We start from the raw sequence: 20531 nt of genomic DNA, 5'->3' as shown, positions 1-20531 counted from the left end.
CATATTCAAGGCTTTTAGCATGTTTGACTCACCAATCTACTATTTTGAGTGTTTGGTAAATGGCATATTGAAAGAGTAGATTGGAGCTCAATCTACTGTTTTTCAATATGCTGCTCCACCCCGCATATTCACATTAACAGATTTTATTAGAAGGTTTGACTATCATATTATAATTAGTAGAATTAATTTGAGTGTTTAATAATTCACAGATTACGATTAGTAGGTTGTTAGTTTTCTTTATAAAATGAAGCAAAATTTCCTATTTTATAATATGCTAACCAATATGCTGGGGTAAGTAGCGTATTGTAAAACAACAAACTGACCTCAAATATGCGGTTTCAATATGTTGTTCAATGTTGTTAGGATCGGGATCCTACTTTGGATCGATGGGCTTATTAGGATCAAATCGGTAGAATCGAATCGTAGAATCGTAAGATCCTACAATTTAACTAAAATACATAATTTTATTATCAAAATATGTTAAAATTTCGTGTTTAAATATTAAAACACTATTATCTTAGCATGTCCCCACAAATTATTTTTGTTTATAGTAATATTCTATCGTAAGCGTCATATATAAAGTGTTAGTACCTGAAAAATTGAACTATTAATAATATAGGATCGGGTCGTATAATCGTAGGATCGGGTTAATATTCTACGTGATTTTTTTTGAGAAAAGTTGAATCGTAAGATCCTACAAAATTAAGATTCTACCTAGGATCGGGATCGGTCGCCACTTTTTGGATCGTAGAATCATAAGATCCTACGATCCAGATCGGGGGTTTAACAACAATGATGTTGTTTATCAAACTCTAAAATTAACATATTAATGAGTCAAACATGCTTAAACCCTTTAATATGCTAAAAATAAGTCAATATGTTATTTATCAAACACCCTCTAAAACCATTTTACTCTATTTTAATTAAAGCCGTTTTATACACAACTAGTTATCTCTCGGTTTCGCCCACTTGCTTATTATGAGAGGTTACTCTGATGAGAATTTGAGTAAATTCAGTCCGTGTCAAAATTCATCAAAATAAAGACAGCTCACTTTTGTCACTTTTTCTCCAACTAATCAAATACGAGCCCAATTTCTCCCCATTTCCTAAAAGAAATGGAGAGGTAAATTCTTATTAATGGTCCAGATGCATGTTGATAATATCTAACGATTCTAAATTTACGCATAAAAATAAAGGAAGATGAGAATGAAAGGAGAAATTATTATTTAAAGAGATTGCGAGAGGCTCCATTTCCATCAAATACGGTCTCGTCATCCTCGTCAAAGACCCCACCACCACTTTCAATTTTCAACTTTCTTAACTTTGTGTTGTTTCAGACTCAAAAGACCCAAACGTTTGGTATTATTCCTCAACATCTTTTCTGCAAATCAAGCAACCAAAAATGGTGTCAAAGGATTTCATTCAAAAAATGGAGACGAGACAGAACTATCGTAATCTTTGGCACACTGATCTCCTTAACGCTGTTCAAGCCGATACTCCCTGTACTTTTCTTTTTCCTTTTTTTTTTTTTTTTTACAATTTTTCTCCATTTTTTTTTTTAGAATTTGTAGTGATTTAATTTTTTTTGTTTGTTTGATTATTTCAGATTGCTGCTTCGCGACCTTCTGGTAATTTTGATTCATTGAAGTTTAATTTTATTATGTTTTGCTTTGATTTTTCTTTATTTTTTTGTGTTTGGATGAATTCTTTGCTGTTTGACTTGGTTTACCTTGAGTTGACTTGCTGAGATTTATGATTCCGCTTGTTATTTTCCGGATTATTGGTGAAGAACATTGTACTAACAATTAAATTTAGGATTTTATAGTGTTAATTTAGAATTTCCCGATTTTGCTTGTTATATTTTCTTCACAATTAAATTGTAATGTTAAAATTGTACTGACAATTAAATTTAGGATTTCCCGATTTTGCATGTTTTTTTTTTTTCTGGTGTAATTAGGATTTTCTAATGTAAATGCATATAATGTTACGCAAAATCCTCTGGGAGACGGTATTTTACAATGTTACTAGAGGTTTAAGATCACCTTTTCTGTATCTCTGTGCAAAAACACAATCGTTATTGTAAAACCAGCTTAATTTACTTAATTACCCCAACAAAAATAACCTTCCATTATTTACCATGTTTGGTTGAGAAAGGCATAAAAGTATTTTGTAACTTGTTTTACAATGTCTTATCGTAATGTGGTTTTACAAGAGACTTACTCTCGTTATTACTCCTACATATTCTCTCATAAATTGCGTCTATTTTTATTAATAAACCATTTTATATTATACGTCCTCATTTGATTACTTTTAGTTTGAGTTAAGGTGATGACAAGGACCTAAACTTTACCATTTTTTACCATCAAGGACCTATACTTTCAAATGTTCCGGTTAAGGTCTTCACACTTAACTGAGTTAACTCCGTTATGCATCTCATTAATAAAAAACATATTAACATTTTTAAACCTTAGTTAGTTAATAACAAAAGAAAAATTACCCAGCAAAAGAGCGATAAATTAACACTTTTAACATTAATTAGGCTCCAATCAGCGGATGAATATAACCCAGGAAATTATATTATTGTTCTTTTGAATTTTAATGCTAGGTGAATAATGTTTATGGAAAATTGTTGCTGAAGTTAATCTGTCATGTTTAATCAGATGGGTAGTGACTGAGCAGCGGCGGATTTGGGGGGGGGGGGGGAAAGTGAGGGCACGTGCCCTCACGTGACGGGAAAAAAAAAAGAAAAACAAAACTGAAAATCTATGTTTACATATTTAGAGCGCCTATTTTTAGCATGATGATGCTCTTGGTCTGGTGGTAAGAGGCTTATAAACTTCCCTGATGGTCTCGTGTTCGAATCTCACTATGGTTAGGTTTGGCTTATTTTTTTTGTATGTTCAAAGTTAGATTTAATTAATTGAATTTCAAAATGATGCTACAAGGGTTCGAACCTGTGACGTTAGGCTAGTATATTCAATGATTGTCCAACACACCAATTGCATACTAATATTGTTTGTTAAGCATATATATTTTTATATCTATAGAATTATACACTTTTAGAAGTAGTTCCATGTGAAATTTCCCACTGTCTTATAAATAAAGATTATGGTACTCTTTGGTTAATTTTTTTACTATTTTCATGACGATAATATATGAAATTGAAGGGGTCTCTCGAATTTTTTTTACACAGGACCCCCAATTCTACCGCCGAAAATGGATATTCCCTCTAAAATAATGCACTTGGGCTTGTTGGTATTTGGTTTAGCCGTTTAGGGTTTGTTGATATATTTTTTTCTTTACGATTATATTATTATGTATTGACGATGAAAAAATTTTAATGTATAAAAGTTGTCCGCCACTGTGACTGAGGATTGTAACCACTACGTCTGATTTCGAAAAATGGTGATAGATGAATTCATTCATCAATTAGTATAGTTCATCATGAATAAAGAGTTTACAGAAGATACTGGATTTGGATGGTGTAGATTTCTATCATGAAGCAGATAAATATTGACCTTGCTTAGAGAATAAACAGTGAAAGTAAGAGAAAGACATGAAATACGGGATTACGGGTCACACTTGATTGGGTTGAGGAGATGAAGATGACTATAAAATAATTTAGGAGGGGTAATTATTCACTCTAACATACGACACGAACCTGACAAAAAGTTAGCGGGTTATAGCTTAGGTGGTATTTATTGACTCGTATGATTGTATGTAGTTAGGCCGGGTTCAGTTTGAGATGATAACAAATCATATAAAGTTAATATTTGCATGTAACCGACACGACACTACTTATTAAACAACTCTACGACATATAACGTACCGTCAGTATTTTAAATGACAACATTTCAATCAACAAATATAATCAAGTAATCAAGGAGAGTTGAAGGGAGATCCTCGAAATTAGGTAAAAGAAAATTTGCTCTAACTGCTTGCATACTAGATACTCCACTTTTAGATTGCCAATGTTTGTTTTACCGTTAAAGTTAACGGAATTCACATAGGAGTCCCTTAACTGTAAACTTAAATGTTTAGGTCCCTACCTGTAAAAAACTGCATAGTATAGGTCCTTATATTACCCTCTACCCCTTTTGGTTTCATATTTTAATTGTAAAATGGTCCTACAATAAGTTTATTGTGAGACTGACTCAGAAATCTACCCATAATGTTAAGGTGTAGTTTTAAATTGCTCGAAGATTTTTAGAGAAATAGAAACATGTCTGTAAAAGCTAATCCAATGGTCAATTTTTTCGTGTATATGTAGAAACATTTTAAGGTACATCCGCTGTACCACATTTCCACACATCCCAGCGAATGAAAACTCTTTTATTTCACTTAAAAGTTAAAATCACGTTGTTAATTGTGAGAATTGTTGCAAGTCCCAATTTTTTTTTTATTGGCTAAAGGTGTACAATGAAATGGTACTCGAGGTGTAGCTAGAATTTATCATATATGTAATATCTTTCTTAGTCTTTGATGATATGACAATGCTCCTTCCCGCATTTTGGAACATCACTATTGGTTTCTCTTAGTTCTGAGCATTCAATTGCTCTTATATATATGGAGTAAATGTTGTACTATTTCACAGAATGATTTTCCCCAACTTCGATTTGCTAAAGTGTTTTCATTATCTAGTTGTGGATAAAGGGAGTGAGTGAGATTTTCAAAGGGTTTCATTAATGTGTATGGGAGGAGATAAGGAAGGTGATTGCTGTCTACCAACAGTTGCATTGGACTGTTTTCTAATGTTGAGTATAAAGGCGAGGCTTTGTGGGAGGAAAGTGGAACACCTACCAAATATCTATAAGCTTCACCACAAGAGCAACATTTGCATGTATGCTGGTGTTGAAGAGATAAATTGAGTGTTATGTAATTGTCAACATAGGGTATCCTATCCATTGAACTCTTAACAGTTTTTGCTTTTATAAGCTTTGTGTTAGATAATTACTAATTACTAGTAACTTGTTTATCATTCGTTTAAAAAATGATAATGTAGATGTCTTTCCATAAAAACCAGTCATGTGTTTAAACAAAATGGAGGCGTACATCTGGTCTCATTTCCATGATGAGGGAATGAGGGTGGACACTTTATTTGTCATCTTGAATAATTATGTCCGTACATTTGTTATATGCTCTCTGGTATCAAGAATTTTAGTCCGTTTCTTCACTTGTTTTCATTTATGTTCTCTTTATAGCATTTCACTTAAGAGTGGAAACACTATACGAGTATTAATTTTTGTCGTTTGTCTTGATATAAATGTTGCTATTATTATTCTATAGGCTCCTACAGCTGTTTGTTTCCGGAACACCATTATAATTGTTCATGTTTTTTTTTTTTTTTTTTTTTTTTTTTTTTTTGTGATACCACCGCTAAAGTTCTCTTTCTTCATTTTCAGTTCACCATGTGCATCATATCTGCTTCGGAAACGCGCTCTTTATAATGATATGACAAGGTGAATGTCCATAGCGAATCTTGATGTATGCTTGGGAACATCAAGTAGAAATTATGGGAAATTTTGTGACATGAAGTGACATTCACTATACTTCTCTTCAATGTGTAGATATGTGTGCTGTGGAGGTTATATGCCTTGCAGTGGGCGGTGTGGAGAGAGTCGCTGCCCTGAATTTTGTCTTGCTACTGAGGTATAATTACTTTTTTTTTTTTTTTTTTTTTTTTTTTTTTTTTTTTTTTACGAAGACTCATATTGAATGAACAACCATGGTCCTTTCCTTTGTTGATATACTAGCTGAGATGCCATGACATATGCATATCTTTGCCCGATTTAATTCAGTCTATTTGGTATTTTGTTTCTTAGAACCAACGGATCCTTGTAGGAACGTGTCAAAATTCAAACTACCTGTTGTTATTAGGGAATTTAAACAAAAAATCCTTTTTCCCTAAATATACAGTATTGTCATAAGCGAGGTACTAGGGAGTAGACCCGACAAACGGGTCATTTATGGTATGTGTCACTTCTTGTTGGGTCATTTTTAATTCCGTAGTTAAAAAGGGGTTAATTAGAAAAATATTGACTAAAATTGCAAGGTAATATTTAGGCCGTGTTAGGTACTCAGCAGATTAATATTAGCAGAAGCAGATTATAAATGACAGATTTGATTGACAGGTTTGACTAGTATATTTCAATTAGCAGATTCAATAGAAGTGTTTGGTAATTAGCGGGTTTAGGTTAATAGATTGTTGTATTTATGTATAAATGGTTGACGGATTCATTTTTCACAATCTACTAATGTGAATATGCTAGGGGAGCAGCATGTTGGAAAACAACTCCAATCTACTGTTTCAATATGCCGTTTACCAAACACTCAAATTAGTAGATTGATAAGTCAAATATGCTAAAAGCCTTGAATATGCTGAAAATTTACCAATCCGCCGTTTACCAAACACCCCCTTAGTGTGATATAAAATTAGCTATTTTGGGTCATTTTAGATTGGGCGAGGTGATTTTAGGTCATTTTAGGCTGTGTCAATTTCGAGTCCAACAAAGTATGGGTCAGTTTTTAATATATCTTGTTATTTGCCAAAAGACACTACTTTCGACGTTGCTGTGATTTGGTTTTTATATCTTGTTCTTATAGTAGATACATATGTTATGTGTAAGCATGGTGGGAGGCTGTTCATCTGTTATATCGACGGTCCGAAATTATTGTATTTCTGATTTCTTTTGTTTATTGCTCCATCCTGCTCAACAAAATTGATCACTTTCATTTACAAATCACAACTCCACGTTAAGAAATTAGTGGAAATAACCTAAAAATTGGCCTTCAACAAGTGAAGTTTCACTTCCATTTGACCTGCCACACTTTGCTTATATGTCTAGAGGGTACTATAGGAAGATTATAATATAGTTATATGGCGTGGTGAGTGATTAGTTGTTTGACATGCATCAAATGGAGGATGATCATTCAATAACTTTTCCTTTAATGCCTCTTCTAGGGTAATGTTGTGGTTGAGGCTGAGGTCACATATTCTCAATTATGTGAAATCGTACTTTAACATTAGAGAACTGACATTGTTTTTGTCATTGTTGTCTTTTCATGTGATTATCCGAGTCATTGATTGTTTCCTTGTGTCTGTTGCTCTTTTCTAATAATGCTAAACATTTCGTCTTGGTTCCTGATTATTATATATTTTGTGATCAACAGGTTTTCTGCTGCTTTGCAAATTCTGTGGCCTCTACCCGTTTTATGTTGCAGGATGAGTTCAACATTCAGACAACACAGTGTGACAACTGCATCATTGTACTTCGTCTCTCCTTGTGACTTATCCGTGAGATTACCATGCAGTTTGTTGTTTTTGTTTTTCTCAAATCGTTTTCCTTTGATGACAGGGTTTCATGTTCTGCCTGAACCAAGTTGCATGTATATTTTCTATTGTTGCTATGATTGTTGGGAGTGAAGAAATTTCACAAGCATCTCACATATTGAACCTTCTTTCTGATGTAGTTTACTGCTCGTATGTAACATTTCTTTGTCATTTATTCCATCTTTCTTTAGGAGGGAGGGGGCCTTGACTTCTTCATTTGCTTTGAATGTCCATCTGATAAGTGGTTTTCTGGTTTTGCAGGGTCTGCGCGTGCATGCAGGTTTGGCTTCCTCCCACGCTTTTAGTTTGTGAAACGAATTATGTGTGGTTAATGTAGTGAAGAGTCAAGATGCAAGCGCAAGATCTCAATCAATTACAATGAGTTATACTAGGCAAAAGAATTTTTTGTGTATATCAACAGTTCACACAGTTGGCTGTTTCAATATTCATACTCCCTCTACTCAACTTTCTTCTTCCCATTTTTTATTATTATTATTCTCCTCGCGTATTTTGGAAAAATGGGATGAACAAAGCCGAGTGGAGGGAGTATGACAAATCTGTCTCTCAATATTCACGCCAACAAAAAAATTACCAATATACACGGTTAACCTGTTTTTACTTTTCAATCATTTCTTAGGCGCTATGAAATTTCACCATTCTATGTACCTCTGTTTTCAGCCACTGTTTCCTTTGTCATATATCCCTGAAACATTTGATCTCAATTTGACACAAAAGCCATTCTCCATTGAATTGCAACTACAACAGAAAAACTCTGATGCACTTCTTGTCTTATGTCTCCGTTTTCACCTTTCTTATTTTCTTGTTATTTCATTGCTCTTCTTCTTTTTGCATTTTAGATTTTCCTTCGCTTACTCTTAATCTTTCCAAATTCCATTTCTCTCTTCATTCCCCTTGTCTCTCGTGCTATGTTCCTGACACCAAGTATTATCTAATTTGTTCTTGTACCCTGTAAATTTGGGCCTTGTTTGGATCGGATGATTTGGAGGGAAAGGGAGGAGGCATACATCCTTTGATTGGTTAGCTACTAGGATAGGAGGGAAATGAAGGGGAGGCGTCCGAGGCAAATTAAAATCCTTGCAACAAAGGAGAGATTTGGAGGGAGATTGTATCCCACACCTGTCCCGTTACCTCTCCCCTTCCTTTCCCTTCCTGCGCTTTCCTTTTACCCCCTCCCTCCCTTGCCTTCCTTAACTTGTGTCCACACAAGGCCTTAAGAGTAGTGGAGGTAACAAGTTTACCGTATCAGTTAAGTGTGTGAGTGAGTGAGTGAGTAGTACCTTTTCATTTTTTTGGAATTCCGTTTTCTTTAGTTTAGTTGTGCTACACTGCTAATGCTTACTTGGTTGAGTTGCTCTGTTTACTAAACTGAAAATAGTCCTTAATATGAGTTGTGATAGTTAAATAGCATTTGCTGCTTAATATAGACCAGCTGATGTTATAAATGGACTAGTACTCTGGCGGAGAGCCAGCTCAACAAAGTAATCAATTAAGTAATTCAGCTCTAAATTTGAGACAACATTTCCGTACATACTCATATTTTGAGTACCTATACAACCGTTGTCGAAACATATGGGACTCTTGTGACTTTTCCATGTTGCCATAGTTGAGTCCAGTTGCTTATGCAGACGTGGCGTGATGTTTGGTTCGTAGTTGAGACTTCATGGACGTCCTCATTTTAGCAATGAGAGTGGTTTTTTTTTTTTTTGTTTTGTTATTATAACATTTTGCATCTTCAGCCAAGTGCCATTGCTTAGTTGATTATTTGTACAAATTGGTTTGCCAATGTGATTGTTTGTTTAGCATTTAATCACTGACAGATAATTTCTGATGAAAACCAGAAGTTAAGTCCGGTTAATTTAGATTAGTAATGGTAGATTGCCAAATGTTGCAGACACAACACAAGGTTGAAATGGACAAACGTGATGGCATGTTTGGTTCACAGCCAATGGCAGTGCCTCCAGTTCAAGGGATGTCTCGGATTGATCAGCCCTATCCTCCCACTGTAGGGTATCCTCCCGCTCAACCTCAACCAGCGTACGGGTATCCTCCCGCTCAACCCCAACCAGCCTATGGGTATCCTCCTCCTGGGGCGGCTCCACCTCAAGGATATCCACCAGCTTATCCTCCTCAAGGCTACCCCCCATCTGGGTACCCCAAGTGATGTTACTTCCGGAGTGAACCTCTTTCCAAGGCATGATTCATACGGAGTAATTTTTTGGAAAAATTTGCGGAGAATAATCTGAAGTTTGAGTATCTGACATAATTAATCCCAAGTTTGCTTCACTATCCTGGTTTTGCTCTATCTTTTTTATTGGAAAATGAATACCCTAAGTAAGCTTTCATATTTCATTGGAGATCCTTTTTCCGGCAAAGAAAGTAAGCGCAAAATCAGAGTAATGAAATGAACTTGAGTTTATTTGTGGAAGACTTAAACTCATGTGACATTTGAGACAAACTTCAGATTATTCCTTGTCAAATTTTCCAAATTTTCTGAGCTTGTTTATTCTTTGTGAACAGTATATGGTTTTACCCTGGTATATATATATTCTTGGTGCAACTCGGCTTGTTGTGAGTCTTGTGACAACTCGGTGACCTATTTTCTTCTTGTAGTTTCCTAATATACGCTCTGTCGATGTCTGTAAAACATTGCTGTAAGTGTGTTTGTGGATCGAAGAATGATGGGTTGATTTAGCGCTCATTGATGATACATACTCTAATTGTTTGCTAGTTTATCGTAAATCCTGATTTATTGCAGCGCTATAATTGAGTAATTTACATGAAAAGATAGTCTTTAATCAGGACCCAAGATCCAAACTCGCTTAGTTATATTGACAAGGATGGATTCGTTTAGGGGTTTTGACATTGCTATGTTCCGGGTGAATTGACTTGAACCTGTGGTTAGACTAGATCAACTCCGTATCATTTGTTTACTTTTCCATCTTCGATCCAAAGATTGAACTTAACCGAACTGTAAAAAGAATTATGAATTACAAACAAACTAATTTTATCACAGTTTTGAATCAATCAAGTTTCGAGTACAAAAAGAAGCAAGCATTTCAATGCTTGAAGTTCATCCGTCTCATTCCCTTATTGTATTTTGCAGACATACATGTATTGTTGTAGCAAGTCTGTCTCAAGACGGTTGCAAAATTAGATCTGTTGCACGTTTTCAACCGTCTCAAATAAGATTTGTATGAAACATATACAGCATTTAACAATCATTATATGAAAATGAATGAAAGATGATAGACATAAAATAGAAAAATGTGTAAATAAACACAAAATTTCTTTGAAATTTTTATTTCCACTTGTGTTGTTTTTCCTTCTCCAACATACTTCTGTCTGTATTTTCACTAATATCTACATCTCTCATAATACAAATGAGCCAAACTAACCAAACAAAAAAAAAGGGATGCATTACAATTTTCTGTTCCATCTCCCCAAAGCTAAAGCTAAAGTGAATAAACATTACGAGTAATTATTATTATGTAAGACGGTGCTATAAAAAAGGAGTAATATGAGAATAATCAGAATATAAATCAGGAATAGTAGTAACTTGAGAAGCAACCCAAAGTTTGTGATTCAAGTAATCTTCCAACTCTTTTGGCACTAATCCCTTCCTACACAATGGGCACGTCTTTCTATCACAGTCAATCCAACGGTCCACACAGCTCCTGTGGAACACGTGTCGACAGTTCCGCATCCGTCGGATCTCCTCCCCTTCCTCGTACTCGCACAGGCACACCGCGCAGCAGCTGTCCTTCTCCTGGGCCCGACCCGGCCCGGTGCAGACCGTCTCCGCGGGCAGCATTGTCCGGATCAGGGCGGCCGAGGCGGATGCTGTGGCGGGCCGGGTCGACACGGGTTCAGGATGGGCCGAGAGCCCGGGTTCGGGCTCAACGAGGCCCGACAGCCCAAGACAGGAGAGGAGGGTGAGGGTGAAGGTGCGGATGAAGCCTAAGAGGGAGAGGAAGTTGATGAGGAGGTTTGGGAGGAGTACATCTGTGTAGCCAGCTGGGAAACCCATGGCGGCAATGTATCGATGATTCTTATATGAGACGGTCTTACGGGAAATTATGAGATTTGAACAAATGAGAGTTGGTGATTGATGATGAATGGTAGTAATTGGAGTGACGGTTGGAGAGGAATGTTAAGTGTATATATAGAGAGAAAGAGGGGGAAAATGGTGGGCTACTAAAAGTAGAGTAGAAGTTGTGTAAGAGTGACATAACATTAAAGGTAAGTAAGTAAAGTAGGGTCCTAACTCCCAAATATTAAGGTCATGTCCATCATTCTTTTCTCATACTTCTAATCATTCTTTTTAAGTAAAAAAAGGAGTATACTTATTAATATTTCTCACTTTAACTACCACTTAATTCAGATTGGTTAAGTGACTAACTATATGGAATTTTTTTAAGATACTAGATTGTTAAAATCTATAGTAGATCTTATCAAAGGTTCATTTTTAATGTCTTTTTCAACCTATATTTTGGGTATTAAGGCCTCGTTTGGTTGCCTATCTAATTCATGGGAAAATTAAAATCCCATGAATTGTAAAAAAATGGGGAGTGTTTGGTTGCCATTTTTTTGGCAAAATGTAGGCATTCAATTTTCCTAGGAGTTTTGAATGCCTACATGATGGAGGAGTTGGATTACCTACTCCCCCCTAGGTAGTTGACAACTCCTAGGAATTCAACTCCTACCTCCGCAACCAAACAAGTTTTTCGGATTCACGTGAATTTGTATATAGGAAAATAATTCACGTGAATTGCATTTTCCGGTGTTAATCAAACTCCAAGATGAACCAAACGAGGCCTAAATTTTTTGTATGTCATAATTGTTTGTATGTTACTCAAGCAAATTGCTTTGTTGGGTTTTCTTCGGAGGTTAACTAATTTAATTGGTAAAACTTATAAAAAGATATATTTATGATTTGGGTTCAAATTCTGTTATCATCAAAAAATTTCTTATGACTCCCTTTAAATCTAAAAAAAAAGTATGAACTCGTGTTAAGATGACAAATGACAATGCAAAACGAAGGATATACATATTCTTAAGTCTATGCTTTATAATTGTATGAGATTAGAAGCACAAAATGAAGCTCAACTATGACAATAATTCATTCATATGGGTTAGTTCAAATTATGAAATAATAAAGTGAGTATTATTAGATTCTTTATTGTATTACTATTAGCTAATCCCTCCAAATAGACGTCAACGACCAAAGTTAACAATTATTGTTAGCTTGGCGGTTAGTTGTGCGACTAATACTTCCTCCATTCAACTCCACTCTACCACTTTCTTTTTTCACGTTTCCCAACGCGTGTTTTACGCGTTAAATATCGTTAGCTACGTATTTGCAAAAAATATAAAAGTTAGATATTTTTAATATACTCGTAAAGACGAATCAAACAAGATCTCACATGAATATATTTCCACTTACGTATCGAGAGAAAATCGAAATTGAACACACAATTGTGAATAATGTACAAAAGTGAAATAGGTAGAGTGGAGTTGAATGGAGGAAATACATACATACATGATACATTAGGTGATGGTCCTTTTTTCATACTTTGTTTTTTTCTTGGTGGTTTCCTTATAAAGTAAGTTATTGCCTAATGGACTAGACACGCCTTCTCTCCTTCCAAGAAAATATGTTCAACCCGCCAACTCGCTCGTCGACCATTATTCAACACAAGTCCTAGCTAGACCGCCATTCCGATTATCTCGTCCCATTTATATTGTCTCTATTTCACTGTGTTTCTAGTTAAGTATAACATTATATGAAAAATTCTTACGTCCTTCGACCATTCTAGATATTATAGAAATTTTGAACAATAATAATCTGAAAATGGTTTATATTATATGTATGGCAAAGAAGTGTTGGAGAAACAAGATGAAATTATTAAAGCAAAGGGATGGAGCCATGGAGGTGAGGAAGACATGAAGGTGTGGTAATTGGTAAATAGTAACCCCACTTATATAATATAGGCAACGTCCCTCTGAAGGCATTGCCTTACAACGACAAGACACACTGCCACCCACCACGCACATACCTGACTACACTACTACACCCATATGCATTATATGTTTACATCTAAAATGTTGACATCTTGTGCTGCACTTCACCCTTCGGATCGGATCACGATAGCTATGAGCACTTAGATCAACTGATAATAATTGTTCGAATTTTAGCAATGACCCTAAATTCGACTCTTAAAAATAGAGTAGTATTAAAACTTATGAGGAATAACATTATTGTCTTAATGGTTGTATCCGCCTCAAATCCGGACTGAAGCAAATGGTATACACGGATACATCAAACACTTAACACCACAATCAATTAATATTAATATTATATATTAAATCCAGAAACCAAGGGACTTTAATGTAATTAAAGAAAGTTATACAAATTGATTATACTATATAGTTTAAATCACTAGCACCGTATGATAGACCCGATTAAGGGATCTCAATGCAAATATTATATAGTTTGGGTTAAAATTAAATTATATAGAAGCTTGATAATTTTCCTAAACATTTATAAAAGACTAAAACATGGTCAATTTGCTTAAAATAAAAAAGTTAATTAAGATGGCCAATTTCTTTAAAATAAAATAATTAATTAAGATGGTCAATTTCAAGGAGACTAAAAGAAAGAAGATGCTTGGTAATTTTCCTAAATATTTATAGAAGACCAGAAGATGGTCAATTTCCTTCAAATAAAATAATTAATTAGTATAAACATGCACACTTATGATATTAATTATTATCATCATAAAATTATATATTAAATTTAAAATCTTTGCAATTTTATTAAACTTTATAATTTATTACATGCATAGATAGATTATAAATAATTCAAGTTAGATTCCAAAATATATAATATTGCATAATTCTTTCAATTTGATTTAATGCATATATATAATATATATACGGATTTTCTAACATGTTGTAGTAACATTGATGAAGAGTCACGGACGAGGGCACCTAAGAGGGAGAGGGGGTGAATTAGGTGTCTATTTATAAATTTAAGCTTAATGAAAGCTTATTTTTAAAACTCTTAAACACTTTAAACAATGCTTAGATGAAAGGAGAAGTCGATACTTAAAACTATAGAGTTAGAAGTATTCAACAACGATTCAAAGAGCGAAGTTACTGATGTACTCAACGATTGATTACGTAGATAAAAACGTGAGTAGAGTGTGCAGCGGAAATAAAACGAAATAGACACGACTAACGATGTTTTTAAAAACTGGTTCAGTCACTACTCCGCGACCTACGTCCATCGCTATTTTATTAAACGTCTCAGAAGTAAACTCATACAAACTAAGACCACCCCGAATAATAAAACAACTCCCCAACCTACTCCGGTTGCTAATGCTTAAAAGTTACTCCGCTTCCAAAACTTTTGCTTTGGGCTACTCCGCCGAAAGACTCCTTGCTTAAAGCTACTCCGCAATAAGACTTTTGCTTTGGGCTACTCCGCCGAAAGACTTCATGCTCAAAAGCTACTCCGCTTCGAAGACTTCATACTTAAGGATAACTCTATCCTAAGACTTTGGTTCTACCCGTTTGTTACAAGACCACTTATCTCAATGTTGTTCACACAATTGAACGGATGAGATAAAGTTGAAGTACAAAACACGGGATCCTTGAACACGACTAAAACGACTAGGTGCAACAACAAACTCAAGTAAAAGACTCAAAAGATAAATAAACAAACTTGCAAAAGATTCAAAGATTTTGAAATGATAAACGGTTTTGCAAAGTTAATTTACTCGATTGAAAGTTTAAGTCTTTTTCAGTTTAAAACTCGTTATTTGCACACTTGTAAAAATGAATTAAGCAAGCTATTTATAATGTTCAAGTAGTATACTTTACATTAAAATATCTTACACTCATAAGCACAAGTGATTAAAATAATGTAAGTAGTTTGCTTGGGCAACATGCACAAGCCATCCGAATTCCTCTACAAGCAACCGAGTATTCTTCCTCAAGAAATCGGTGCCTAAGATTGCAAGAAATCAGATTGTGCACACACACAAAAATAGGCTGGGTTTTTCAACAAGAAACAAGCATAAATGGTTGTGTTTATGGGAACCATAAACATTTTCATAAATGTAAAAGCAAACAACCCATTTATAGTAAGTGTTTTATTGTGCAAGCAAACTCCTTAGCAAGTCATTGAAAGCTCAATTTTCTTTAAAAGACTTCAAAATATTTCCAGAAAACATTTGTGAACATTGAAAGCACTTTAACAAAGATTCAAATATTTTCGAAATATTTCTTTCAAAGACGAGCCTTAATTAACTGTTGACTCAACTGTTGTTTTTGCACCTAAACGTAAATTCGTGTTAAACGATCACCTTACAACACATGACATTAGCACTAATGACAATCTTCATCTTTGATCTTCATGATGACATTCTTGATAACCTTGAATTGACAATTGGAGTTTCATGCTACATGGTTAAACTTAAGAGGCACACGATTAAATAACAAATGAGATTAATTTGTCTTAAGGCATCATCAACACTAGCTTAATCAAATTGGGTTTCTTCAATTTCCCCCTTTAAAGACAAATAAAATTCAGTGTGCAATTCCCCCTTAATCCATGGTCAAGGTTAACAAGTCAAAACATGATCAAAATAAGATGCATAAATACATGGTCATTGAAAATTAGTCAAATTTTTCGTTAGCCTAGGTAGAACATATTATCGCCAAGTATACATAGTTACGGTGTACGCAAGTCTAAGAGTCATTGAATCACCACCTGCAATTTTAAACAACTTCCCCCTCTTGACATCATCAAGTAGGAAGAACACAAGTCTAAATAAGGATTAGAGTTATACAAAACAAATTGTTCAACAACTAACAACATAACCAATGATAAGCAAAATATATCACAAACATAAAGTCAAGGTAAAAAGGGATAGAAAGGCTTTTGTTTTGATTAGGCATTAGGCATGGTTATGGCAAAAGGCTTGGTACGACATACGACATAGGCTAGGTACGGCATAGAGCAAGAGATCAATCATCGGCTTCTTCGGTTTCATTTTCTCCAACCAACCCGTGAACCATCTCCATAAGCTCTTCATTTTGACCCTTAACCCCCTTGAGTTCCTTACGCAAACTCGACACTTCCAAACGAAGACCCGCAATCTCACTCATTTGAGCATGTTGGAGATCCTGTAATACTACGGTTTTATGGGTCTCTGGGTACTCTATCGAGTGGGCCTTACTCTGTCGAGTAAGAGTGGTTTACGTTTTAAAATAGTTTCTGACCTGTTGGGTACTCGATCGAGTAGCCTTGATACTCAATAAAGTAGGCGACACTCGATCGAGTACCTCAGTTACTCGATCGAGTAGTCGGTTTACGAGGGGATGATTTGTCGGGTTTTGTTAATAATGCGATTGAATATATAAACAACTCCGTCACTTCCTTAATACACTTTTATCAAACCTAACTACGTTCAAAGAGAAAACAAACTACGTTCTTCGCATCAATCACATTATTGGCAAATCTCGGAGCTTGGAAGGTCGGAATTCACCTTTCTTTACATCTTTGTGATCCTTGCGTCGAGGGTAAGATCTACGTGCCGTTTTGATAGTATTTTATTAAAGTTAGTTAAACCCTAATTTGGAGATTTGGGGGTTTTGTTATGTTTCTTGATTGGTAGTAATTGCATGATTATATGTTAGGAGGAGGATTCGTAAAAGAAGCCTTTTGAGATCAGCTGTTGAGATCGTCTGATTGTATTGTTTTCCAGGTAGGGTTTCCCTACTCAGTATTAGTCCCATAATGTGTTGGTGATAATTTGTGATTGTTGATTGTTGTCATACGAGTATTGTGACGGTTGTTGGTTTTGATTGATGTTTAATGGTTGTGATTGTTTGTCTCTGGTTCTCGAGATGCGTTCTCGGCTGAGTGGAGTCACTTGCGGGAGTGGTTTCACGCCCTAGTTTCGCCCTCCGTGGAACCCGCCACGGGAGGGGATGTGCACATTAATGGGACAGGGTTATCGCTCGGTATGATGAGCGGGGATTTGGTGGGTACGGCCGCGGTCCCCCAGCTGGGGTAGGTCCGATGGACGGTCGGTGACGGAGATTGATTAGAGTGGGTGTGATTGTGTGTGTGACCGTTTGAGCTGTGTTGTTTGTTGTGTTGTTGGATTATATAAATTGTGTGATTAGTATCTGACCGTTTAAATGTTTTAAAAACTGTGGTGATCCATTCGGGGGTGGTGAGCAGTTATTGAGCAGGTATGAGACGATGCGTATGAGATAGCTGGGATGAGTCACCACGTTGCAGTTTAGAAGTCTTCCTCTGTGTCTGACGCTTGATAGTATTTTGATAGTAGATAGTTTTGGAGATCTTGTATTTCCTTTTATCAGTTTTGGTTTTGAACATGTAATCACTTAAACTATAATTACTTAAGTACGTTTCTTTATTGTCTTATGATATTCATTGCCTCGGGTAACCGAGATGGTAACATCTTTATACCTGAGTGGTCCTGGTAAGGCACTTGGAGTATGGGGGTGTTATAGATCCAACAAGGCTTTAACATCCTTAGTGAGACGTGTCATAGAAGACGATTGCATAGAGGAGGAGGAGACATTCGTAGCCTTCATACCCGACCAAATACGAGCAAGTTTATCACCATCAATTTTCAAGTACATTTGTGATAAAACTCCCGAGGTCATAGTGTCACACATGTGATCCACACCGAAACTAGTCGAGTCCACAATATCCATTTTCTTGAAAATAACCGATAACCAAATCCCATATGCTAACACGGTGGAACTATCAACCTTACGCTTCTCTACTATCTTAGTATGATGATAAATGTGAAAGAACATCAAAGCGGGTAGGTTAATTTGAAGGTGTTTATCAAGATAATAAATCAACCACATGTCTAGCACACCACACACACCACGACTCTCATTACATGGAATCAAGGTTCGATAAATGAAATTGAAAAAGAACCGGTGGTTTATTTTGATTTCTCTCGGTTTGAGTGTGATAGGGGACGTAGCTTTGAGACTTAGAAACTTTGTTACGGTCAAGGAACTTATACCATCAATAGTCGGCCAACCATCCTTAGGAAATGAGGACAACCCGGTTGTAGGAATACCGAGTAAATTTCCAACAATTTCAACATTGAGACACAAGGGTTTGTTATTGATAACGGCGGTAAGACTACCCGATTGGACATCGACTTTGACCGTAGTATAAAATTGAACAATCTCCGCTAAATAAACTCGGTTATAGAGATTAAGAAGACTCTCCCACTTTTGTGCATGAATTGCATCTTTAAAGAATTTAAAAGCGGGGGACGAATCATACCATTCGAGTTCATAGCGACGGCCCGATTTAAAGTTTCCTTGAATGACATGTTTGCAACAATCAAAGATTTCCTTTGGAAAGCGATACCCATGAAGAATCTCTAGTGCCTTGGACTTGTTCTCATCAAGAGGTTGCTCAATAGCAATCATAGCACTATTCGATTCATCAACTTCCTTTGCCATTTCCTCCACTTTCCTTTTTTTTTTTAGATCAACCGAGTGGACACTCTCTTAGCTTTGCCTTTCGGTTTGGGAACGGTTTCCTCCTTGAATAACTCATCATCATTGAAGACGACAATCAATTTATCCGTGTCAATTTCCGTTTCCACAACCGTTGCCTCACTCACGGTTTTGCCTCTCCCTTTTCTCTTTTTATTACCAACCATATCCTTCAACATTTCATCACTACCAACACTTCCCTTCGATTTTGATTTTGATTTTGATTTCGATTTCCCATTGCTCTTCTCAACCGATTCCTCCACACTTTTCTCACCACTATTTTATTTTTCCTCACTTTTTTCAATTGATTTTTCCACACTCTTTTCTTTTTCATTCTCATTGTTTTCTTCATTCTCCTCTTCACTTTCATTTTTCTTTTCCTCACTGTTTTTCTCTCCTTCCTTCTCGGCATCCTCATCAACAATCTCCTCATCTTTTTCACTTTCCTTACCAACACCAACATCAACTTCCTCAACTTCTTGAATGATTGGATTTCCATCATCATCAACATCACCAACAACCCGTGTGCTTCCTTCTTCACCCTCGGTTTCGGTTGCATGCGGCATATTCAAATCGAATTTTTGATTGAACACCCGACTTGAGAATCTCCTAGCCTCGGCAGCTGTTTTAGGACGATTAGCAACTGATTTCTTTCTTGTCATTGGGGCGTTTGGCACAAAGACTCTAGGTTTCTTTGGTGGTTTTTGATTTTGGGCAGTTTTTGATCCAAGACTTTCGATTTGTGGTTTAACCGAGGTAGTTTTCGGCTTGTAGGAGTCTCGGATTTCCTTCAAAGTTTTCGGTTTAGTTGATTTTGGAGGCATGATTTTTATAGTGAAAGTAAAAGTGATAGTTGGTAGAGGGATGCTTTTGACGGTTTTGGAGAATATTTGGGGAAGATGTAATTTTTTGAAATATTTGAATGTGAGTAAGGAGGTCATCATTTAAGAGTTGAAAATTCATATAGGTAGTAAATGGGGTGGGTGAATAGTGTTTTAGGCTTTTTTATTTGATTGGTTGAGAGGAAGGGTGTGTAGCCGGCTAGGTGTGGGTTTAGGCGGCTAAGGACATGGGTAATGGGGAAAGGAAGATTTGATAGTTAGATGATGGTTTGCGTCTCCATGTGAATAATTACTTTACCCATTGGATTTACTTGCAAATTAATCATTTAATTCATTGAGTAACACTAACACATAATCACTGCATCGAGGGCAAAAACAATCACCACCCGGAACAAAAACAAATGTAACATCTACTCTAGTCAATCATCGAGGACAAGTCGTCATAAAATTTTACGCGGAATCCAACAAACCAATTTCCAACCGAAGTTTTACGAATTGTTCTCTTTCAAGAGGTTTTGTAAAAATGTCGCCTATTTGATCTTCCGTTCTACAAAATTTAAGACGAATTTGACTTTTTTCCACATGATCACGTAAAAAAGGATGTCTTATGTCAATATGCTTAGTCCTTGAGTGTTGTATAGGGTTATTTGAAATGTTAATGGCACTAGTATTATCACAAAAAATTGGAGTTGAATCAAAGATAATACCATAGTCCCTTAGTTGTTGTCGAACCCAAAGAACTTGTGCGCAACACAATGCGGCACTTACGT

General features: G+C 35.8%; 2 protein-coding genes across 3 annotated transcripts; one reads left to right on the top strand and one right to left on the bottom strand.

Annotated features, from left to right (window-relative positions):
• The first annotated feature begins 1278 nt into the window (after window positions 1-1278).
• On the top strand, window positions 1279-10090 carry LOC141638425 (uncharacterized). 2 transcript variants are annotated; one of them, XM_074447833.1, is made up of 8 exons: window positions 1292-1502; window positions 1607-1628; window positions 5403-5459; window positions 5568-5649; window positions 7171-7266; window positions 7356-7480; window positions 7592-7610; window positions 9243-10090. In XM_074447833.1, the coding sequence occupies exons 1-8, from the start codon at window positions 1403-1405 to the stop codon at window positions 9510-9512; spliced, it is 771 nt and encodes a 256-aa protein (XP_074303934.1). In that variant the 5' UTR covers window positions 1292-1402; the 3' UTR covers window positions 9513-10090. The 2 variants fall into 2 exon arrangements, with proteins under 2 accessions (XP_074303935.1, XP_074303934.1); XM_074447834.1 differs by lacking the exon at window positions 7592-7610 and having other exon boundaries at window positions 1279-1502; window positions 7356-7484; window positions 9226-10090.
• Window positions 10091-10599: 509 nt separating this feature from the next.
• Window positions 10600-11552, bottom strand: LOC141638552 (brassinosteroid-responsive RING protein 1-like). The gene has a single exon (XM_074447963.1). It carries the CDS (start codon window positions 11376-11378, stop codon window positions 10851-10853), a length of 528 nt encoding a protein of 175 aa, XP_074304064.1. The 5' UTR covers window positions 11379-11552; the 3' UTR covers window positions 10600-10850.
• Window positions 11553-20531: the final 8979 nt, after the last annotated feature.

The sequence above is a fragment of the Silene latifolia genome, unplaced genomic scaffold, assembly GCF_048544455.1.
Source record: "Silene latifolia isolate original U9 population unplaced genomic scaffold, ASM4854445v1 scaffold_20.1, whole genome shotgun sequence".
NCBI classification, from domain to species: Eukaryota; Viridiplantae; Streptophyta; class Magnoliopsida; order Caryophyllales; family Caryophyllaceae; genus Silene; species Silene latifolia.
The sequence above is the reverse complement of the archived record's forward strand: the minus strand, read 5'-3'. Positions and strand labels throughout refer to the sequence as shown.